Raw genomic sequence first — 23,332 nt, 5'->3', positions numbered from 1 at the left:
TGCTGTTTAGGAATATCTGTCAAAAAACATATTTGTGGGTTTTACCTTCAGGCGGTTACCATGGCAGGAGATGGTTACAAAGGAAGGACATCCCCACACACGCCCAATGAGAAGTTTGAGGGAGCAACTGTGCTCAAGACTTTACAGGTGCACCAACTTTTCTCCAGAGGAGGAGCTCTCCTTGTTACAGGAGATGCACTCACCCTTTTAAAGACCCACTCCGCTCATCTTTTGACCTGTTTTAAAAGTGTTCCTAGTGTTTTTTTGGGTGATCATTATGCCGTTTTTAGCCAAAATTCAAAAAACTATTTTGTTTTCTAGGACATTTTGTGCAAAGTAGCAGTAGTTCATTAGAAATTTGCCTCTTAGTTGTGTGTGTGGGAGAGTGGGCGCAGAGTAATCCCACCCCCCTTCCCATCACCCCAAACTAAGAGCTTATAGCAGGGAACTTGTGGTTCGCACAGCATATTTTGTATGTCACAAATAGTTTTTTTCCCAGCTGGATTTTTGTCTGCTCCTCACAACATTTTGAATAAAGAAATACTCAGAAAATGTAATTTTTACCAAATTTTCTTTACATATGACCTCCATTATCAGAGACATACTTCAAGAAAACGTTCAAAGCACAATTTTCGTTGGAATGGGTCTTTAATGGGGACATAATACTCAGACCTAAAATCATTTCTTGTGCGCTAAGGAGTGTGCTTTTCTTCTTTTCTCAGTATGGTTACGAAGGCAGGGTGCCTATGAAGAGCGCTCGCCTCTTTTACAACGTCAGCGAACGAGCCCGACGAATTATAGAGTCCTACTTCATGCTGAACTCCACCCTGCACTTCTCCTACACACACCTAGTGTGTCGGACAGCCATCACAGGTAACTGCTGCATGGACACGAGCCCTTATGATATTCCCAGTGATCCTTCACCCAAAGTCTGAACCGTTTTGAGATCTATTTTTGGAGTTAAGCACAAACTACAGATGTAAAATCATCCTGATATATCTGATTTTTAAAAGAAAAGAAGATAACAAATCTGTTGTTGAAAATTGACTTTGTCTGCCTCTTATTTTTGTCTTCATCAGTTGAAATGTCTTTTTACTGGAAATTAGTGAATACATTTACTGTAAACCTTTTAACAAATGTATCCACTCACGCAAATTCCTCATAGACATTTCTTTTTACCCATGTTAAATGATGTAGATATGAAATACTGAAATAGAAACCTAACAATATTTAAATGTATGTAAATTTGGATAAATATTGGGTGAAACTTAGTACCGTTATTGTAGCATATTAGGAATTATTAATTATAATCAATAATGATATAATTATAAATTGGCCTCTAAGTTGTGGGCAGGACAGAAAGGAACAGAACAACCCCGCCCCCCTTCCCTTCTTAGTTGCAGGGAGTGGAACAGGGAGCTTATGGCCTACAAATACGCCCTTTTTTTTTCAAATGGCCTTTTTTTAACCGCTCCTAATCAAAGCAATGTGAATCAAGGAATACACAAAAATTTCATTTTAAGCTTAATTTCTTTATGCTTGTCGGATAAAAAACTACAAAAACATGTTAAAAACAACAACAAAAAAAGATTTTTATTAGCGTGGGTCTTTATTTACCTCCAATGTCACACTACTGTATAATTATAAATGCATAATTATAAATGTTCACAGGTTAAATAGCAGCTTTAAGCTCTAACTATACATCTATTTACATACTTTACTATTTAAACACACCTTTTTTTCAGATTGTATAAGCTGCATCAAGTATATTATGCCTACTTAAGACCGTCCACTTGATTATTTCCAAAATGTGCTAAACTTGTGTGTGTACAGTAAACCCTTGTTTTTCGCGGGGGTTACGTTCCAGAAAGAACCCGTGATAGGCAAAATCCGTGAAGTAGAAACCTCTATTTTTTTTTACAATTATTATACAATTAAATACTCTATTATACATTGAAAAGAAAGAACAAACCATTTTACAGGCTCAAGCATTTGTTTCACTAATCAAAGTACTTTAAAACGTTTTTTTTCAACAAATAACTTCTGTACTGTACTGTCAAATAATAATTTTAATCATCAATGTGAACAGAAGGCTTCAAATCGCGGAGATTAGCCCCGCCCACCGCGACCCGAGTAATTGGATTAAACGGGAGGAAATTTTAAATGATGATTAAAAAAAATACAAAGTACAGTTGGACAAATAGTGACTCAGGTGTATTTACTGCTCTTGAGACTGAACCGCTGCATCGCTCTGCAGTGTTTTCTTCTTTTAAAGCCCGCGGTGCAGCTGTGTTTGTTCAGGAGAAGAACATAGTGATAGGCAGTTGTTGTCGCTCTTTTTTCTTCATTGAAAAAAGATCATTATACACCGACATGCCACCATCAAGAGAATTTGCACGTACATAATATAAATTTGACAAGCTGTTATACGTACGTGTACATATTAAACTGCAACGTTATTGACGCACAGGTAGAGAAGAAGCAGAGTGGCTTTATAGCCAATCAGAATGCAGAACACAATGCATCATGCAAATCCGTGAAGTAGCGAAACCGTGAAAAGTAAACCGTGTTATAGCGAGGGATCACTGTATATAAAAAAATTAACTGCTTCACACACATACTATAGAAAATATTTGTCCAACAGTCTCTTAGAATTTTTCTTTAAATTTCTTTATTCATTTATCTTTTACGTTTTTATGTTCTTAGGGCAGCAAGATCACAGAAATGACCTGAGCCATCCCATCCATGCAGACAACTGTCTGCTGGACCCCGATGCCCACGAGTGCTGGAAGGAACCACCAGCATACACCTACAGGGACTACAGGTACCACTTTGTGTCATACATTTTTTATGTAGCATCTGTCTGAGTAAAATATTCATATCCCGTGCTCTGTAAAATGCATATTTTTCCTCTTTTAGTGCACTGTTATACCTAAATGGAGATTTTGATGGAGGAGAGTTCATATTCACAAAAATCGATGCCAAAACAGTAACGGTGAGATGTTTCCTCAAGAAAACTGTGTGCATTTTAGCGTAAAAGACTGCAGTTATGGTTATCTGCACATCTTACAGATGTCTAAAAAACTATATCTCTTAAGGAATTAGGTAATTGAAACTTATTCTGAGAATAAAAGGTTTTAACAAAGACTGTTTGGACACTCAAAAAATACTTTCTCCCTCAGAAAACTATAAAACACTCTATCATCCTCTTTAGGCATCAGTGAAGCCCAAATGTGGCAGGATGGTGGGTTTCTCGTCAGGAGGGGAGAATCCGCACGGTGTGAAGGCCGTCACCAGTGGACAGAGGTGTGCTGTGGCTCTGTGGTTCACGCTGGACCCACTCTTCCGGGAACTGGTAAACCATGTGACTGTACCTTAATTCTGACCATGTTTAGGAGTTCAATACTAAATGTTGATGAATAGATTTATTAACGATCATCAGAATTTTGTCCAATTATTGAGTCAGAAGTCCTCTCCCAGTGATGTTTCCAAAATTTATAGCAAAAATTTTAATAAAGCACATTTAAGTTATCAAAACTTTATTTTGAAAATCTAATATCAATAAATAAAATCAATAAACACATTTTAAAATATCACCTTTTATTTTTTCATTAAGAACTGCTTTTTGTTAGATTGTCAAGATTTCCTCATTTTATTATAAGAAGGACCCATTAAAAAACTTACATTTAAAAAAAATGAGTGATGTAAAAACTGTTTATCCTAACAAATATGATTTTAATGGAAATTTCAAAATAAGTTGAGCATTATTTTAATCATATTTAAATTGATTGTTTTGGCAGTGATACCCAATCACAAATTCTTTCTAATAATCAAGGCAACAGAGTTTATCAATGCAGTTGCTGCATTAATTTCCCATATTTTACTCATATTCTGTCCTTTTTCCCTCATTTTCTTTCTCCTTTAGGAGAGACTTCAGGCTGATGAGGTGATCCAGGCTTTGGACAAACAGTCTGTGTTGAGTCAAAGCTTCAGCATCAACCCTAGAGATGAACTTTAGAAGAAGAAAAAGCATCATTTTTTACTAAAATCCCTCCAATATTTTAACTATTTATTGAGTGAGCTTGGAAAAAGGAATATTACTATTTTTGTATTGTTTGAAGAGCAGATCAGTGATACTCTGCTTTCTGTTGCCTATTTGATATTTTGACGTTTTTGACTTTTACAGCTGTTATTCTGAAAGTTTACATTTTACGACTTTGGCTTATGACTTTTTTTTTTTACATCCATCCATTTCTATCCATCCATTCAGAAACATGTTCAATGAATTTCCTACTTTTGGAGATCAGAAACCTAAAGATCATCTTCATAAATGTTATGTTGCCATAACTTACATGAACGTTTTCCTGATTTTACATTTCTGTGGCAGTAAGAATATCTGTCAAAACTCTATGGAGCACTGTGTTGTTGTTTTGTTTGTTTTATTTTAGGTTTTTAGATTTGAAAAAGCACTCGTTTAAATACCTTAGGGAAAAATGTTTTTTTTTTCTTCGAAATTATAAATGTTTCCTTCACTCATGTCCACTGTGAATGTGTGTTTATAACCTGATCTTATTTATGTGTTTTAAAGGTAGTGCCTGTCTGAATTCAAATGTATGATTAACTTTTTTTTCTTTCTAAAAAAGATGCCGGTTGTTCCTGTTTCAAGGAACATGTATTTTTACGGGCTTTCTTCTGTTTTGTTTGGATGCAGATGATAGGCAAAGTCGTGCACTGTAAATCTCATGGATGCATAGATAAGTTACTTTGTTTTTCTGAAAGAAACTGAAATGCTAACTGAATATATATATATATATATATATATATATATATATATATATATATATATATATATATATATATATATATATATATATATATATATATTTGTTTTAGGTTGGCTACTAATGTGCATTTAATATAAAATGATGAATGTTGCAGGTCGTTAAATGTATGTGTGCAGCCTGATCAATTTTGCAGAATAAAAGCTCATTTCAATTGGAAAATATCCTTATTTATTTATTAAGGAGAAATGTTTATTTATTTAAACATAAAGATCTAGAATTCTTAAGTTTGTGTGACACAAAGTCAAACAATCAGATAACAGACAGCTCTAACATTTCATACCTACATATGTGAATGTGTGTGAATGGGGAGACTCTAAATTCCACAAGATTGTTTACAAGAGAACTGAACTCCTGGCTCTGAGGAAAAGTAAGGTTGGAATAAGGTATGACATTCCCAAAGAGCTGAGAAGGAGATACAGAGGGAGCAGAGCCGGCGCAAAGTTAAAACGCTCATCAAAAAGGAGATACAAGCCACCAGTTCCCTCTGAGATTGTGGGCAGTGTAAGCGCCTTACCAAATAATGCAGTTGACCCTTTCGTGTTGGTTGGGAGTCAAAGAAACTCCTGAGAGTGCTGGTTAGTGTGCTGACAGAGACTTGGCTAACAGCTAACACGCCTTAAATCAATGTAGCGCTACCCAAATTCTCAATGGTACGAGCTGACAGAAACACCGGCTGTTACCGATAATCAATAAAGTAATGATCAATTTATCAGTCTCTCGACCATAGGCCATTCATACCCTTTGAGGGACTTAACCACGACAAAGAAATAATGAAATCTCAACGACGTCCTGTGAATATTTATAGAAAAAATGATTTTAAACAAGCAGGAAGTCCTGGATGTAAGAGCAGATTATTGAAAAGCGATCAGCATTAGCAAAACGGACATGAGCATTCAACTAGCAAACTAGAAATAAGACAAAAGAAAACAAAATATACAGAACGGAAATGAGAATTACTTTAAGTGTGTGTATGAAAATGTGTTTAAGGGATGAGTTTGAGGATGGATCCTCAAAGGGGATTAAAATTGGGGCACAATTGTTACACTAGCACAAATTAATTTCATCTTCACTCTGACCACAAGCAGTGACTGAATGAGTGAAGCTGCACTCCTCACCAAACTGTCTGGAGATGTGTTCAATCCGTGGAGAATGGGTGGAAATGTCCCGTTACCAGCAGGATGCTTTAGGAATTGGGCTTTGTGCCCAGATCTTCAGCCAGGTGTAGGAGTGATGAAGGTTTCTTCTCAAAGGAAACCTGCTGGTTTTGCTCAGTTCAGTCACTTTGGCTTCTGGGGTGGTGGAGTAACGTCTTTCCTCAAAGTTTGTGTTCAAACATTGTAAGTGTAAAACGGTTTCCAAATAACAGTATTAAAAATTTAAAATGGTGGGAGTGGTCTATGAAATTGGCTGGAGACTAAAATGTTGAAAAAGAAGAAGGAAAAACCCTTGTGCTATCCTATGACCCCACCCTTTCATTGACGTGTTTTCCCTACCATGACAAAGGTGGATAAAGGTGGAAAGATTTCATGTAATCCATGGACACCAGTGAAGATCACAAATCATTGAAGATAAAGGTTCAGAGCACTGTCTAGTGGGTCTAGATGACCCAACTCCCAACGTTAAAGTGCCTAGGATAGCACAAGGGTTATAACAAAATAATAATAATTGATACTTCAGTCAATGGGAAAATTCTTCTCCACATTTGACCCATCCCCTGGGGGAGTGATGAGCTGCAGCTGAACCGCACTCGGGAGGCAGAAGCGTTTAGGGTCTTACCTAGTGATGTTAATTGCTAGCCATTGATGTGGTAATTGCCCCCAGTACCATTGCTCTTTCCCCTCCGGGAATTGAACCCTGGATTCCTGCATGGTAGCCTCTCACCTTACCAACCGAGCTACCCAGCCGCTTCAAAGAGACACATGAAAATGAAGAGCCCAAATATCTACATAAACTGTAGTACATCTAAGTGTGCAAGATGTGCTGTGCATCTCAAAAATGATATCCTTAAAAACTTGTTTTGGTGACCCAAAAGTTGTTTTTTCGGAAAAGAATGTCACCAAAAATGTGCTAAAAGTATAAACAGACATCCAGGAAAATGAGGTCAGCTAAGGGATGCTAAGTGCTCTGATCTTTACGGGGAACGGCTGTGCTTGTAGATGTAGATGTTTTTGCTTCCCAAACCACCACAGACTGCAAACTTTACGCCAGACCTCGAGCAGCATGGGTTCTGTTTCCACCTTCAGAGTCTGGAACATGGCTTTTCTACAGAAACACAAAGTTGATCTTCATCTGAAAAGACTTTGGACCACTTCTGACGTTGTTTCTGGATGAAGCCTGCCACCTGGACACATCTGTGTGGCATTTCTCTGCTGACCACTTCTTATGACTGTGGTTACCGTGTCCTTGTGCACCTTTTCTCTTTTTTTCCCCCCTTTCCAATTTGGCTTCTGTTTTTAGTTGTATCTTCTGCGTTCAAGTTTCTCTGCTAGAGAAATCTCAAATCTGGATCTTCTCCACCTGATCCAGACCCTTGAAGGGTCAGAAAAGCTTTATTATTAAGCTTATAACAATATTGTAATTTTTAGAGACCCCATTTTTTGACAGTAAGGTATAACAGCCGTGTCACACAACCACTACGTACACTTTACACATTTTCCACGTGTGAAATTTCGGTCTTTGGTGATACATGCGTGATACATGTAATTCATGAGTGTTCCTTGCGTTCGTCATTCATCGACGTGCGCAGATGTCCCTCGATGGGTCTTTACGTGAATTCTGTTTTGAGCTGTTCGAAATTTTTGATTGGTTGAGAATTATGCAGGTAACATGTATTTTACCTAGTGTATATGCAATTAGTCCTTAAATCTTACGCAATTGCGTGTGATTTTTGCGAGATGCATATGCAAATTTGTGGCTTTCTACGACCGTTCCATGTATGTCCACATATTTCCAACTTTAATATCAGATACGTACGTGATATGTACGGCGCACATATCACGTTAAAATTATGTAATTGATGCACGACTTTCGGGCCAAATTTGGCTTTTAAGTTGATTTACGTGTTCTTTGCGTGGTTTATTCGTATTTCTTGAAATTTTAACGTGGTTCATTCCTAAGACATCTGGGAAAATTTCCCATACAGACCAAAACTTTCCTCACTTTTTGCACGAATATTCAGGCATGACAAATTTTCATCCATGAAATATGCGCGAAATGTATGTAGTGGCTGTGTGACTTAGCCTTAAATATCAAAATTAAAAGAAATAAAAGCTCTTTGTGCAATAAAAATATTTAAAATACAGATTTAGACTAAGAATTTGATTACTTAACTAAATCAAATTATTTTTATCATAATGTATTAATTAAAATCAATTTATTTATTTAAATTAATTTATTAATTTATGCTCCTGAAGGTAAAAATACTTAATACGTATAAAGAAATTGGTCATATTTACACTGAGATGAGGTCACTGCGGTTAACTATTTTAAAGTGTAAATAAAAGGATACAATTAGACAAAAAACATTCATACAAAAAAAAATCCTTTTTTCATGCTATTGTTCTTTCCTGTCATTGAGTTTGTATTGTCCTAACATAATTTAGCGGAGCAGAATTAGAACGGAAAGGCCAGCTGTTCAGTGAACCTGAAGGGCTTGGTTTCATTGATGGTGCACATCATGTCTCTTGTACGACGAAGGCGCCGCTCCTCCAGCACCAGCCTGCGGGAGTGCTCTCGAGCAGCCTGCTCCTCGGCTAGCTTCTCTGCCCGCTTCCGTTTCAGCCAGCTGAGGAATGGAGGAGAACTACAGTTTCAGTCGACTGCTAAAAATGTACACATGGAGGCTTTCTGCATAAAACTTTCATTGGCATCTTTTGGAAAAAGGTTTTCGTGTTTCACTTTGGAGAGGTTGTTTTAAACCAAACTGTTTCTTAAGTCATGGAAACTTGGATTCCGTTAAATAATGGTTAACAGAGGTGTTATTACTGAATAATGAAAGAATGAAGCTCACAGTTTAAAGGCATGTTCACACTCCTCACGGCTGTGTAACAAGTAACCACTGTCCTCCTCCAGCCTCTTCATCTTCACAAGCTGTCTTTCTTTCTGCTGCTGCTCATATTTCCTCTGAAGCCACGACCTGAAGGCTTCATCTGGGTCCGCGGATTCTCTCTGTGAGGACCAGAGAAAGCACTTTTAAAATGTGTATTATTCATCCATTTACATGTGTATTTGTTGGCAAAATGGACGTTTTAAGGAAAATAATGTGAACAGACATGTTATGGCCTAGGAATAAGTATTTTTTTACTGAATTGATACAGAACCTTTAACGAATAAGCTTGATTGTATATTGAAAATAGTCTTGAAATATTTTACATTTTTAGTTAAAAAAATAGTAGGATTTTATAAAATAACAACTTATTGGCTGTATTTTTTCCTCTCAGTCCTAATCCGATTGGCCAAAAGTGTTTATATATAAGTGTCTTTGTTTATGTTTAGTAAAAATGTATCTATTTATGGAGAATTGTTTAAATTTTTTTTATTTTTATTGATCCCTACGTTTCACTCAAGAGTGAATATGGTTCCTAACAGCCAATCAATACTCCTAATGTCCATGTTGTTCCTGTGTTCTAGCTGGTTGTTGTGTCTTCCTGTGGCATACTTGACAGTTGATCCTCTCTATCTCCTGGGCTCGATGGATCCGTTTCTCCTCCTGAAGCTGCTCCCTCTTCCTCAACACCCAGGCTTTAAAAGCCTGCTCGTTCTCCTGCCTCTTTAACTCCTCTTCCTCGTGTTTTCTCTGCTCTGCCTGAAAGGAGGGAAATAGGGGAGGACAATGACCTGACCTGTGTAAAAAGATATTTTTTCTCGCCATTTTTGATGGTATTCACCTCTTTGGCCAGCTTGTCTTTCCTCTCCTGGACTCTCTGCAGCAGCTCCTTCTGCTGGGGAGAGAGCGTGAACGTGGCCTGACAGGGCGTCCCGGTGGCAGACTGCACCCGTCTCCTGCTGTTTATCCTCTGACTGCCTGCCTGCCTGTGGCTTGCTGAACTGGGCCTGATCCTGGACTGGGTTGGCGGCCTGGGGGTCTGAAGGTGTCCCAGGTGGAAGGAGGAGGAGCCGGCTCTAAGTCGCAGAGAGGAAGAGGAGGAGCTGGGGCTCTTTCGGGGGTTCCCGCTCTGCTGCTGAAAGGTTGATGAGGAGGGTGAGTCGTTGCTGAAGCAGGTTGTTATTGGAGGAAGAAGGCCCTGACTCTCCACATCCTTCATACTAACCAAATCAAACTTTCCATCCTTTTCGACAAGCACCTTACCCTCTCTGTGCCCCAAGTCTTCCTTTAATCCTTCATTAGGAATGCTTTCGAAACGTGGGGAAAGTTTTAATTCAGACATCTTCTCTAAAACCTCAGCATCAGCCCTTGAATCTCTAGTTTTGTCCTTGTCGCCTTTTCCCTCTTCAACCTCCCTGTCATTGCCGCCTGTCTCAAATGGCGATGGAGGAACCACCAAATCCACCAGCTTTTCTTTAAAATGAAGCCTCCTCTTTCTTGTGATATCTGGTGTTTCTTGTTCCTGCAGCTCCCTGTTGGCCTGCTGGATCTTCTCCAATATGTACTTCTTCTCCTCATCTGTCTGACCCTCCACCTCTGGAGGAGGTGGTATGGTGGGTAACACTTTACCGGGGCTATCTCTGTCTGAGTCGTACTCCAGCGGCTCCATGGGAGGAGGCCACTTTTCTTCATCTTCGGCGTTTTCTGCTTTTTTTCCTTTCCCTTCCAGTTGTTTCTCGTCCACTTCCAGTTCCTTGTCTATTTCTGCCTCTATGTCATCATAATTGGATCCCTGGGAGGTAGAGAGGGCAAACATGCCATGAATTCATCACTGAGGCTTGAATGCAGATAAAAGAGCAGCATCAACACTCTGCGGGTAACAGTCTGCTGCTGTGATAACAGATATGCTTGTATGCTCATCAATACTGCATTTTAGAGCAGAGCTGTGACATTATACCACTGCAAGTCAGAAGCATTGGTTTCACATGTGATCGGCGATGTCTCTGATCAGGTAACTCAACACTGCCAACTGTTTTGCAGAGCGCCTTCAGTCATCAGCGGTTATAAAACACACACTCTGCCGTAAGATGAGCAAACACAGCTTCACATAAAAAAATGTAAAAAACTATGTGATCCAGAGCATCTCACCTGATCCTCACTTCGACTCTCCTCACTTATTAACCAGTCTAGATCCTTCTCAAAGTCATCTTCATACTCCTCCTGAGAGTTTTTGTATACAGTCTCAGTCATAATCAACAACTAAGAGAAGAGACACACAAAGAAGAATAAGTTCTTTTAGTTGCGGTTAGTAGCAGTCTTCACCAAAACACATATAAGGCTTTACACTGACCAACAACAACAGCTTGTACATATTTTCTTTTGCTCTATGCTTAAAATCTGTAAAACATCTAACAACATTTTTTTAAGAAATGAATAAAATCAAATATTCTATTTTAGAGATAGATTAGCTTTTTACAGGAAAATTACAACTATTTTCAATTAGGTTTAACTATTTGACCACAAATGCATGATAAAGCAATTAGTTACAATCACGTAACACGTATGACAATTTGCTGCACATGTGCCGTAACGTAAAGTAAACACGAGGATACTATCGGGATCCATTAAACTTCAATTAAACAAATATCTAAGCCAGATCATCATTGTTCTCAACTGATCATCTTGCTAAAATAAATACATAAATAAAAATATAAATTAAAAAAACTATCACCAAAAAAAATCAATTAAAGAATGAAAAAGTCAGTGTTCCAGAATGATTCTGCCATTTGTTTATAAGAGACCCATCAATAAAAATGGTGTCAAACATTTTTGGACTTAAAAACTTTATAAATGAAAAAAAAAAAAGTATGGTAAATTATTTTGAAGCCATAAATCAATATATATTTTTAAACATGTCATTATTTACATTATATACATATAATTGTATAAATAACTTGTACAATAAAAAAGGAGGGGGTAAAAGCAATTAAAACAGAATATCTTTGTTTTTATTCATTTATTTTCGGATTTTTGCATATACATTTATAGAATAATGAATTTATTGTTATTTCACCACTTAAATTCATATGCTCGCAGGAAACCAGACTAGCTAGCTGTAACCTTTAGCCTATAATGTGTTTAGAGTGGTTTAGTCAGCTGTCTGTTTATTTTAGTTTTTGTTGCTCTCCACTTTGTTCAAGGAACAAGTTGCTTTTCAGAAACTTGCACTAAATTCAGTTTATTTTTTGCAGCATAGTTGGTCTAATTAAAATAAACAGAACAGGACAGAGGACATATTATTAAAATAAACCAGCCACCCCCCAGCACTAGCATTAACACAGAGTAGTAGGCAGCAAAACTCACCAGAATCCTCTTGCTGCGCAGTTTTCGCCTTTATTTAGAGACACTTCTTCTCCATCTAGGTGGTCCACAAACGCGTGGACGTCTCCAAAGCAACACCTGTGCACATAATCTGCTTCCACTCCCCCTACGGCCCCGAAAGGTTTTTAATAGTCTCGTTGTCATAGTGACGAACAACACTCTTTACTGTCTGAGCATGCGCACATGTGAAAACAATTCGATTGAACTCGTAAAATCGTTCAAAAGCAGTTCAAACCTTGTAATTTCACCGGCAATGCTATTATATATCGTACATAAGCAAAGGTAAATAATGATAATAATAACAATGATTAAAACTTTCTGTAAGATTATATACTTTTAATGGATTTAAATCATTTGTTTTACTTTCAGCGAATTCTTGCTTCTCGTGACATAATCGTAAATTGGTAATTTTATGTCTACTCTACTTTGGCCACTATCTTGTGTTTTTTTTTTTTTTTTTTTGTGCGTTTTTCCATAAATTAAGTGTGCTAAAAGCTTCCTTTAGCAATTACAGAATTATGCTTAAAAACCATTAAGCAATTATGCTTTAATCGGTGATTTATCATTGGTACCCATCTGTTATTTTACACAATATTTAATGTTTATAGTAAAAAATCTATTCTAATAATAATATGACAAACGTAAACATGCCGAACCAGACATGGGAAGTCGTGAATAAAGCACGGGAGTGTGGTGTGGGAGCGATGCACTCTGGGTAATGCCGTTTTTTGCGGGCATTTGCCGCTGTGTTCAGGTAATAACAAACTACTTTTCCCATAATGCCATTGTTTACACCAGAAACCGCACACCCCTTTGCCTGACTTTTAAAACACGACTGATAGCACGTAAGCAGAACTTCAGATAATGTTGAGAGCGATAATTACACATTAACCAGGAAAGGCCGCGAAGCACCTTTACGGTATTTTCTCAAAATGGCAACTATCGTTCATTTTTCGGCGCTTTCGACAACGAGACTATGTTTAAAATCCCATTTTAAGGGTCTTGCTCGTTCATGCGAGTCCACGTTCATTTTATCAGGAAGCCGCGGTCCGTCACAGTCTTTGTTCCCGGGAAGGAGATGGTTTTCCAGGGGCACCGGCGTGAGGTTCATGTCCCACGGGACCGCGGGCGGACAGTCGGCCGGACGAAGAGGAGCCTTGGCGATTAGCGGAGCCGCAGCTCTCACCGCTGCTGCAGCTGTTGCGGGATTGTTGGCCAACGGGAACCACTTCCAGCGCGCGGAGATGGCAACCAGGATTTCAGGAGCAGTAGAGAACAGGGAGCAGGAGGCTGAGATCGTCGAGAGATGTCGGAGGTTCATGTCTGCTCCGGTGACCGACATCAGCGTGCTCCAAAGCAGGAAGGAGGAGATGCGGACCAAGATGGAGTTGCTGATCATGGAGACGCAGGCTGAGTTTTGTAAAGCCTTGGAGGAGGTGGACGGTGGGACCTTTAAAGTAGACCGATGGGAGAGGAAGGAAGGTGAGATTCCATTGTCTCATCTGATATTCTGGCCTTCAGTGAACACCTCTTTAACCCCTTTGTGTCTTCATGCAAGGCGGTGGAGGAATCAGCTGTGTGATGCAGGATGGAAAGGTGTTTGAGAAGGCCGGCGTCAACGTGTCAGTGGTTTCTGGGTACCTGACAGAGGAGGCTGCGAAGCAGATGAGGAGCAGAGGAAAAGTCCTGAAAGGGAAAGATGGTGGGGTTTACATTTGGACACCAAAAGGGTCGCGTCTAGTGAGACCTGGCATGTCTCAGGTGGGGCCCTGCTTTGTTTTTATGCTTTCAGGTAAATTACCATTTAGTGCCATGGGAGTGAGCTCCGTGATTCACCCCAAGAACCCCCACATACCCACAGTGCACTTCAACTACAGATACTTTGAGATTGAAGAGGAGGATGGTGAGTGGCGGTCCTTTAAGACGGCGTCTGTGTCTTGGTGTCAGTGTCACTATTGAGTGAGTCGAACAACGGCCCCTGTCTTCTTCTTTGGTGTGTGCCGTGCGTTTGTCTTCCAGGCAGTAAGCAGTGGTGGTTTGGTGGAGGAACGGATCTGACGCCAGTTTACATAGATAAAGAGGACGCCTTCCACTTCCACAACACCCTAAAGGAAGCCTGCGACAAGCACCACCCGCAGTACTATCCAGACTTCAAGAAATGGTACGGCTCCCTCAATCCTCGATGTCTGAAGTGTGTGTGTGCGCTTTGGCACGCGTGCATTTGTGACCCTGATTTCAGTTTCAGCATTACGATGGGTGTGTCCCCGCTGTTGGGTGATGATAAGTGCAAGTCTACAGCTGTTTTAGAGAAACCGTTGAGTCCCTGAATGACCAGGGTGGACATAGATAAATGGGATAGGGGCTCTTTATCTGAAGTTAGAAAGAAATATAGGAAATGGACATGTTTGGTAAAACGGCCTCTCTTTACCACTCTAACAGATTTTCTTTCTGCCTAAACTAGTCGACAAAAGAAATCATCTGATTGCAAGCGAATGCTTTTGTCTTCCAGGTGTGACCGCTACTTTTTCGTGCGCCACAGAGGAGAGACTCGTGGAATAGGAGGGATCTTCTTCGATGACTTGGACTCCCCAGGTCAGGAGGAGGCATTCAACTTTGTGAAGAGCTGTGCCCGCACCGTGGTGCCCTGCTACCTCCCCATCGTCTACAAGCATCTCAACGACTCGTTTACCGATGAGGAGAAGGACTGGCAGCAGATTCGACGAGGAAGGTAAGAAAAGATGGTCGATTTTACAAATGACCGATCTTCCGTAACATGTAGTACACAGAAATACTTTTTCTTCGGCATGTATTTGCTTTACTACAACAAATAACCTTAAATCAGGGTAGAGGCAGGACACACAAAAACAAATGTTAAACGTAGTATCAAATATAATACCTGTTAACAGGATGATAAATAAATGATCAGTTTAGATTTCTCCACTGTTAGATGTTTAATAAAATAATATTTTTCTACGGTACTACAAAAACAGAGTCAATAGATGCTTTTACTAATGCTGCGTTCATGTCTGCAGATCTTGCTCCAGGCTTTTTCTGTCACAGCTCTATTCCGATGTATGAAAGACTCGGGTGTCATATCCTTCCAGGCCAAGCCCAAACTGCAAATATTCATTTCTCCTCCATCATCAATTTTCAAACGGTTGGCACTTATGGCGCTTTTAAAAAAGACTTAACCCGTACGTCGCTACCAAATCAGAGTCTCTGATTGGGGTCATAGTTCAACCGGTTTTTCAAAGCGGGTTCTATGGCGGTGCATTTTGTACGTAGAGCCCGAAACGGACTTAAAAACCTGCTGGCCACGTGTGAACGCTAGAAGTTGGAACGCGGACGCCCGTAACGTCCGCAGGCTCGCATTTAGATAGACTTTGAATTACAAGTGGTTGCTTGAAGGTGCGTTTCCAAGCCGAGTGTGAACATAGCATCAGGTAACTTCAGATGTAAAGCTGCACTTTCCATCTGTGAGGTTTAGAAGTCAAAGAAAGTCCCGGCTGTGCAGAGCGCCTCAGTGGGGAGTCATCAGGATGCAGGAGATGAAGAGAGGCTTTATTACTAGACACAGTTCAATTTTTTATTATTTTATTCATTTTTTTATTTTTATTTATTTGTTTTGGGGGGAAAAGGGGCTTTTGGTTCAGGTTCAAAGATGTTGCTAAGTATTTTCTTGAAATATTTCAAATTGAAGGAGGATGACAAAATAACAACAGGTATGAATTCTGGGTTTTGGAGGTAAATTAATAATTACATCTGCAGCTTTGCTATATAAACAAGTGAATAGATTTGAGAGTAAAGTGATGAAGAGCTTCTAATCACATTTGGTAAGTTATTTTTCCTTTTAACCCTTGTGCTATCCTATGACCCCAGCCTTACATTGACGTGTTCTCCCTACCATGACAAAGGTGGAAAGATTTCATGTAATCCATGGACACCAGTGAAGATCACAAATCATTGAAGAAAAAAGGTTCAGAGCACTGTCTAGTGGGTCTAGATGACCCAACTCCCAACGTTAAAATGCCTAGGATAGCACAAGGGTTACATGTCTCTTTGCTGTTTTTCCTTCTTGTTCGTAAAATGTAAGCGTTTCTATTGGCCCGACTGAAGCTGCAGCAGTCACAGCTGGTTTGTTGTGTGCTGTAGATACGTGGAGTTCAACCTGGTCTACGACAGGGGGGTGAAGTTCGGCCTGGCCACTCCCGGCTCCAGAATCGAGAGCATCCTGATGTCCCTCCCCCTCACTGCCAGGTACACTGACGTCTTCTTGCTCTTCTGCGACGCCTTCATGCTTGGTAACGGCCCCTTCCTCCCTCCCCAGGTGGGAGTACATGCAAGAGCCTGACAAAGGTTCCAGGGAAGCAGAGATGCTGGAGGTTTTGCGAAACCCCAAAGAGTGGGTTTGAGCAGTTTATTCGTCAGGATGACATCATTTCCAGGAAATCTTTGTTTGCTCTATTTTGTTCAGCTGTGATGCGTTTTTCTTTTTTATTGAGGTCTTAACATGAGACTGCGTTTACACCAATTGCACATTTGTAATACAGGTTATCCTTCTCTTCGGGTTGATTTTTAAATGTGAAACCTGCTGAAACCTTATCACACTTTGAACTAAATAAGCCTTTGTGTTCAGCTGAGCAGCTTTGCAGTCTTCTTACGTCATTGAATCCGTCCCTTTAGAACGTTTTTTCTCCTTTTATACGCCTGGCATGAATGTTGCTCGCTTTACTTAAACCTGAGGACGTTTTCGGTCTTCCTCACGTCACTAACAACGGACTGAAAAATGGGGATAGAAGGGCAAACAGTCTGAGTTTGTCAGTCACTGCTGCTTTTAAATGTCAATAAAAGACTTGTGTACATTGAAGACAAGGACTTTGAGTGGTTAAGTCTTGATCCAGTGTAGTTGTGTGTTCTCTGAACTGTGGTTAAAGCGTGACCTCCTGGTTTGTTCAGATCATGTTTCACAGAACCTTCATGTTCCTTAGGGCTATCAATAGACCATAACTCGCATTATGTGCCGTTTAATTATGTTTCTCTCCTGGTTCCAATAGTCATTTAGCAAACACTTTGATCTAAAGTAGTTTGCACTGGAGGAACATCCTGGGGGCATTGTGGATTTTAATTAACTCAGCCAGTTAAAACTAATACTTTAGCATTTTAGCAACTTTGAAAACTCCCTAAATGAAAATTCTACCCGTTTTCTTTTTCTCTTTCAATATTATTCTCATTCAGAAAGACAAAACTTCCAAAAATTAAAGACCTTTATGGCAGTAATTGCATTATTTTAAGCTAAGAAAAATAAAGACAAAACACATTAGATGTCTTATTACAAATAAATTCAACCTTTTGCATAAGTTAATGCTAAAGTTTTCTTTACAGTTCTTATGTGACATTGTTATATAAGGCAATACAAAAACAGTCAAGTAACAGCACATTGATCAAATCAAAGCAACCAATCCAACAGCAGTTTGCTTCAATTTTAAACCAAATGTGCAAAAAAAAAAAAAAAAAAAATCAGTGCTTAAGGTCTGCGAGTGTGGACGAGAAATGTTTACATTTATTTGCATTGGAGGACAGTTTTGGTTCTTGTCTATTCAGAAAATTGCATACCAAAGATTAGATCCCTCCAAGTATTTACATTATCATCCAAAATGATGCTAAAAAAACCTCAAACCAAACGTATTTACTAACTCCCTTCGAGTATAAACACAAAGTGCCTTTGTTTTGTCCCAATCTACTGCAGTTCAGTAACATCAATATCCATTCCTATGCAACTTTCATTTACTCTATACACATTTACAATCCATTGCAGTGCATTGCACAGCTCAATTTAGAGTTTATTCCAAAGTTTCTTTCTCTGCTGCATTCGGGCCTCGATTCCTGGGCAAAGTTATGGCTGCTGGTGGAAGGTGCACGTTGTGAAACGAGTCAGAGGTCACACGTGCTTTTCAAGCAAGAGGACGTTTCACAGTCAGTCAAATGGGGCTGTGCGTGATCCATAAGCGGGCTGAGTGTTAACGGTTCAAAGCCGGCACTAACCTCAGCTGGAAAAGCTGAAGTCATGCATCAAACAGGTAAAAAGCACAGATACAAAACAGCACCTGTTTTTACAGACGCAGTCTGCAGAAATGTCTAATGCATTTTGTGTAAATGCATTGACTTAAAAGGAGATCATGTACACCTAATCAAAGAAGGCAGTTTTAAAACCCATAGATTCTAGTCAATAAAGTGAAAAAGGGAATTATTTACTTTGTTTTACAAAGGGTTTTGGTGGTTTTATTTACCGGTAAGCCGTTTTGTTTGCCTTTAATAAAACGGGATGTCATTTCCAGTTTGCACACAGTGACGGCTGAACTCCAGCTGCTCAGCACTAAACACCCAAAAAGCCAAGTAAAGCAGCTCAAGTGCCGTTTTCTATGCATTTCCACATTCTCTTAACATTTTCCTCATTAAATTATCCACTTTACTGAAAGACAATGAGGCTGGATATGGCGGTTCTTAATCATGCAGTTAACTTTTGTAAGGCTTAAGTAGTTAAATGTATTTGTTAAAGAAAATTTCCTCTTTTGTAACTGGTTTTGAAAAACTTAAGTTAAAGTTAAATGTAACATTAGAAACTCTAGAATTTTTCTTTCACTTTAAAATTGGAGATCAAATGTATTTACAAAATGTTACGGGATGAAAAACATAAGCGCACTGAAGAGCTTTAAAACTTCCATAAGTACTTATAATGGCCGTTTTATGCTTTAGGTTGCATGCATTTTTAAAATTTTTGCATTCTAGAAAGATCTGCTACAACGCAACACAAAATCAATGTGAAAGCTTTAGCGCTGCGATAATCTCCCTTCTATCTTCCACTAAAGTTAGTTCAACAAAACCTGCATGAAAATGACGGGGCAGTGAATGAGTTGTTCATGTTGAATGTGAGGCAGGTGGTACGGCAGCAGAAGTGCCAGACTATGACACCATCAGTGCAGGTTAAGACGTCTGTTTGGGTGGTTGGTCTACTTAACTTGCCCACGACTGCTCCTGGTGGAACTGGAGTGAACTATATCATCGTACTGTGGAGGAAGTTCCGTCTCAATCCTGACGTCTGTATGGCCCACGGCCTCCTCGTACGACGGTGGAGGGTCTTCCGCGCTTCCTGGCGTATTTCCTGAGCCCAGAAAGGCTGGGCAGCTGTGGATACTGAGTTCTGTTTGGTCCCTGTGCTGGTGATCCCTCCCCAAATGGTCTAAGGAAACAGTCGACAGAACCTGGTTGTGGTGTGAATGTCCGAGGCCGCGCTGTGAGGGTTTCCGGGAGTGACACCGCCACACGGTGATGGCCACGGCGGCGATGACGAACAGAACCAGCAGTAACGGCACAACTAGGTACAACGATTGGACTCCGCCCGGCACCGTCCCCAGACCGCCGGGGGGGCTGCTCTCTCGCACATATTCATTCCAGAACTGCTTCTGCACAGCAACACCAGAGAAATAGGCAACATAAGAAACTTAGTCAGCGGCAACAAGACTAACATGGCTCACGACACCCCCACCACACACAGCACGAGTGTTACACTAAAGTAACATGACAAAACAAAGAAGAGAGCCCAATAAAAAGTAGGATACAAAAGCATACTATTATATTAGGTGGTTAAAAAAATGCATCTTTAAAGGATTCTTGAATACTTGGCATTACAGCAACACAGTGGCAGCAAAAAACTAAACCCAAACAAAAGTTGATTGTGATCATCCATCTGTGGGACTTTTGCAGGCCTCTCACAATAGTTTAACAAATATGCCCCCCTGTCTGGGGTCCACTGGGCTGTTCTTCCTGTAGATAAAAACAAGCATTTCCTGATGGAAAGATACCGAGATTCCATTGGCTGCGTCTCTTGCTTTAGGATTCCAACGTCCCAACCAATAACACAGTAGGGGGATATTTTAAATTATTTAGGAAATTATTTGAAAAGAATGTGTACACATTTTTTATTATTTGTATCACACACAAAATAATTCCAGAAGAGACAAAGTATTTATCAGAAATTCAACAAAGAATAGACATGATGTCATTCACTGTTGTGTAGGTTAATATTTGTGGTCACGCCGTTTCTGTTTTGGAATTTTTAAAGCAAGTAAATCACAGCTTTGTTCTGAATAAAACAAGAGGACACCATGACTGTGGTACCAGCTGCACTCAAACATCTTATGGTGTTTGTAGCCGACACTAAACTGGAATGTTTAGGGTAAAACATGCCTGTGCAGACATCCGTGATTAAAAAAAAACAGGTTTCCTGCTGTTCTCACCGTCTTCTCATCGTCCTCAAAAGCTTCTCGGGCCTCCTCATAGGAGCAGATCTCCTCACGGCATTCCCTCTGAATGTTCCCAAACTTAATCTCCTCCAGCAGGAAGTTCGCCCTCCGCAGCCGCCTCAGCACGGCGTGGGCTGCGTCTGCTGGCAGGAACACTGCGAGGACAACAGAGGGGGGACGGTTGAAGACAAGGCCACAGTACAGGAAGTGACTAGGATTCAAGAAGAAGGTGTGAGAAAAAAAAAGTATAACAAGCAGCCAAGAAACGAGGAGACTAAACTACGGTTTGTCAATAGAACAGCAGGAGTGAAGCAGCAAAGAAAAAGTGACAGTTCACTTAAAAGAAGGCAGAAATGCAAAAAAAAAAAGAAAAAAGTCTCAAAAGAAGGGAGAAAAATCCGAAAACCAGAGAATGAAACAAAGAATGCAGAGCCACAGTGATCAGCGCCCACATTTCTAAGTTTAAAAGACAAAGGTTCTTTTGAATACGGATTACATTTTAGGCTGTGTAAAAATTTTGAGGCGGAACTAGGAAAGAACAGAGCATTATTCACTTTTATAAATAATAAAGAAAACCATTTACACTAACAGCACGATCTATGTGTGCCAACTATTAATATGACAACTTCAAAGGGGGACAACAACACAAAAAAGGAGGGAGAAATAGGAAATGTTTTCAACCTAAGATCTAACTACAGATTCCTAAAGTTGGACGACAGAGCTGAGACCACATTTAAGTCAAATTTCTGACAAACCTGATAAAGATCATGTGAAAGGCTTTAGTCTGTGAGAGTAAAAACAGGAGTTTAGTGTCAATAAACTTACGGTTTTCCATGATTCCTGCCAGTGTGTTTGGGGGTAAATTGTCTGTGGAAAGTTAAACACACAATGTAATGTTTTGAAGCTGTTGATGCAGGCAAATCTGCAATTAGCAAAGAGGATTCCTAAAACAGACAGCTATTTTAAAACAGGAGGGGTTAGAGGGTGTGTGACCTGAACAAAGGAAAATTCTTCCAAACACCTGAAACTTTCTAAATAAATAAAACTACTTCATATCCCATTATTTTGGAGGTCCTGAGGCCTTCAAGGGTGTGGCAGAGGCGCACGCGGCATACATGACTGAAGTGACAGCGACCAATGGCGGCTGCCGGACGGACTCCCACAGGAGCGTGATGCGGGAATCCTGCAAAACTGCCCCCAAAATAGATGACGACGGGCGGACGCATCCCAAACAAAGCACCGCCGCTCACTCCAATAGCCCCAGCGGTCGAGTGTCAGCCGCGGAGCTGTTCTCTAAAACGCGTTACGGCCAGCAGCGGTTAATTCTAGTCGGTAATCCGATTGGATGAGGTGGTTAGCGGCCGTTGGTTTGATAAACAGGGATGTTTAATAAGAGCCGCTACGGCACAGATTTAAACCACACTTGATTCAAACCAAATAGTTTTAAACACAGAAAAATGAAGTAATTCTGTTTTAACAACTAAATAAAGCTTTCCAGTAAACGAGAATTCATTACAAAAAGGAAACCAGATAGACGGCGCTTACCTCTCGCTCTTTCCCAAACTAATCATGGGCGATCCCCTCCCTGCTCCCTCCGCTAAACGAGAGTTGCTATGCGCACTGCGCAGGCGCGCAGCCCTGTTTTTCACGGTGGTCCCTCCCGTAGCATTAAAGAAACAGCCCCAATCAATCCCAGCAGTCCTGACGAAAATACCTGCAGGGAAAACAACAACAAATTATCAGCCATTGTTTGTAGCTTTGTGGGTTTTTTTTTAAACAAAAACTATTGCTTTTAATTACCAGCTATGTTTCTTCTAAGTACAGTAACTTAACTTTTAACTAATAACAATTATAGATTACATTTCCTTGATTAATGAAGCAAAAATATTGTTGTCCATGCGTGGACTGTACTTTTTAATAATTAAATTTCCCTTTGCCTTTTGGGTGGTGGAAATTAAGCAAAATAAGCTTTAATTTAACAAATAGGGTACAGACTATTCATTTCGAAAAAAGGATGGAGGAAAAATAAAACTCAATAGAAATAATAATAATAGTAATAACAATAATAAGTAATTACTTATCATTAAGTAATATAATAATAAGTAATACAAAAATACCTGCAGGGAAAACAACAACAAAAAATTATCAGCCATTGTTTGTAGCTTTTATTATTTTATATCAACTGCCAAAAATTATCTATTTATGTAAGATATGAATCTCTGGTCTCCTTTTTTGTTTTACTCATTATTAAGTAATTACTTATTATTATTATTACTATTATTATTATTTCTGTTCAGTTTTATTTTCCTCCTTCCTTTTTTCGACTGATTTGTCTGTATCCTATTTGTTAAATTAAAGCCCACCGGTATTTTGCTTGATTTCCACAACCCAAAAGGCAAAGGCACATTTAATTATTAAAAAGTACAGTCCACGCATAGCCAATAATCCTTTTGCTTCATCAATCAAGGAAAAGTAATCTATAATTGTTATTAGTTAAAAGTTAAGTTACTGTACTTAGAATAAAACATAGCTGGTAATTAAAAGCAATAGTTTTTGTTAGAAAACACGGGAAAAAGGTATATATATATTTTTGTCGATTTTGCATTTGACAATTAACAATTGACAATTGACAATGCAAAAGTAAATAATGTTAACAAATAATGTAGTTTAGTTAATTTTTTTGTTTATTATCCCTTTTTCTATCCTAGGCACTTTAACATTGGGAGTGGGGTCATCTAGACCCACTAGACAGTGCACTGAAC

The 23,332-nt window shown here is 39.5% G+C and overlaps 4 protein-coding genes across 5 annotated transcripts in view; 2 read left to right on the top strand and 2 right to left on the bottom strand.

Annotated features, from left to right (window-relative positions):
- p3h2 (prolyl 3-hydroxylase 2) overlaps nucleotides 1-5,003 on the top strand; it is a 64,647-nt gene extending 59,644 nt beyond the window's left edge. For both annotated transcript variants that reach the window (XM_078945785.1, XM_011473865.4), the window contains exons 10-15: nucleotides 52-147; nucleotides 723-873; nucleotides 2,707-2,824; nucleotides 2,920-2,995; nucleotides 3,215-3,355; nucleotides 3,926-5,003. In XM_078945785.1, the coding sequence (XP_078801911.1) occupies nucleotides 52-147; nucleotides 723-873; nucleotides 2,707-2,824; nucleotides 2,920-2,995; nucleotides 3,215-3,355; nucleotides 3,926-4,018 (675 nt within the window). In that variant the 3' untranslated portion in view covers nucleotides 4,019-5,003. The remainder of the gene's footprint in view (nucleotides 1-51; nucleotides 148-722; nucleotides 874-2,706; nucleotides 2,825-2,919; nucleotides 2,996-3,214; nucleotides 3,356-3,925) is intronic.
- Nucleotides 5,004-8,216: 3,213 nt separating this feature from the next.
- Nucleotides 8,217-12,437, bottom strand: ccdc181 (coiled-coil domain containing 181). The gene is made up of 6 exons (XM_004067855.5): nucleotides 12,253-12,437; nucleotides 11,038-11,148; nucleotides 9,731-10,681; nucleotides 9,502-9,648; nucleotides 8,854-9,011; nucleotides 8,217-8,628 (listed from the first exon to the last, which is right to left on the bottom strand). Exons 2-6 carry the CDS (start codon nucleotides 11,137-11,139, stop codon nucleotides 8,457-8,459), a joined length of 1,530 nt encoding a protein of 509 aa, XP_004067903.1. The 5' UTR covers nucleotides 11,140-11,148; nucleotides 12,253-12,437; the 3' UTR covers nucleotides 8,217-8,456.
- A 536-nt stretch (nucleotides 12,438-12,973) lies between these two features.
- Nucleotides 12,974-17,142, top strand: cpox (coproporphyrinogen oxidase). Its single transcript, XM_004067720.5, has 7 exons — nucleotides 12,974-13,752; nucleotides 13,829-13,972; nucleotides 14,063-14,173; nucleotides 14,290-14,431; nucleotides 14,780-14,998; nucleotides 16,423-16,527; nucleotides 16,598-17,142. The coding sequence occupies exons 1-7, from the start codon at nucleotides 13,203-13,205 to the stop codon at nucleotides 16,680-16,682; spliced, it is 1,356 nt and encodes a 451-aa protein (XP_004067768.1). The 5' UTR covers nucleotides 12,974-13,202; the 3' UTR covers nucleotides 16,683-17,142.
- A 441-nt stretch (nucleotides 17,143-17,583) lies between these two features.
- On the bottom strand, nucleotides 17,584-22,284 carry prrg1 (proline rich Gla (G-carboxyglutamic acid) 1). The gene is made up of 4 exons (XM_004067719.5): nucleotides 22,116-22,284; nucleotides 21,396-21,437; nucleotides 20,565-20,725; nucleotides 17,584-19,730 (listed from the first exon to the last, which is right to left on the bottom strand). Exons 2-4 carry the CDS (start codon nucleotides 21,403-21,405, stop codon nucleotides 19,278-19,280), a joined length of 624 nt encoding a protein of 207 aa, XP_004067767.1. The 5' UTR covers nucleotides 21,406-21,437; nucleotides 22,116-22,284; the 3' UTR covers nucleotides 17,584-19,277.
- Between the last annotated feature and the right edge of the window lie 1,048 nt (nucleotides 22,285-23,332).

This window comes from Oryzias latipes, chromosome 4 (assembly GCF_053564925.1).
Source record: "Oryzias latipes strain Hd-rR chromosome 4, Olatipes_Hd-rR_3.1".
Taxonomy (NCBI): Eukaryota; Metazoa; Chordata; class Actinopteri; order Beloniformes; family Adrianichthyidae; genus Oryzias; species Oryzias latipes.
Note: the sequence above shows the minus strand (reverse complement) of the source record. Positions and strands in the feature narration are given on the sequence as shown.

Bases quoted from the DNA above. Each gene is read 5' to 3' on its own strand.
- ccdc181 (XM_004067855.5), bottom strand. From the start codon at position 11,139: ATGACTGAGACTGTATACAAAAACTCTCAGGAGGAGTATGAAGATGAC. The intron at 10,682-11,037 runs GTGAGATGCTCT...TCTACCTCCCAG, and splicing joins AGAGTCGAAGTGAGGATCAG to GGATCCAATTATGATGACAT. The intron at 8,629-8,853 runs GTGAGCTTCATT...TCCATTCCTCAG, and splicing joins TGTGAACATGCCTTTAAACT to CTGGCTGAAACGGAAGCGGG.
- cpox (XM_004067720.5), top strand. From the start codon at position 13,203: ATGGCAACTATCGTTCATTTTTCGGCGCTTTCGACAACGAGACTATGT. The intron at 13,753-13,828 runs GTGAGATTCCAT...TCTTCATGCAAG, and splicing joins CCGATGGGAGAGGAAGGAAG to GCGGTGGAGGAATCAGCTGT. The intron at 14,999-16,422 runs GTAAGAAAAGAT...TGTGTGCTGTAG, and splicing joins CAGCAGATTCGACGAGGAAG to ATACGTGGAGTTCAACCTGG.
- prrg1 (XM_004067719.5), bottom strand. The intron at 19,731-20,564 runs GTGAGAACAGCA...GTTGCTGTGCAG, and splicing joins TTGAGGACGATGAGAAGACG to AAGCAGTTCTGGAATGAATA.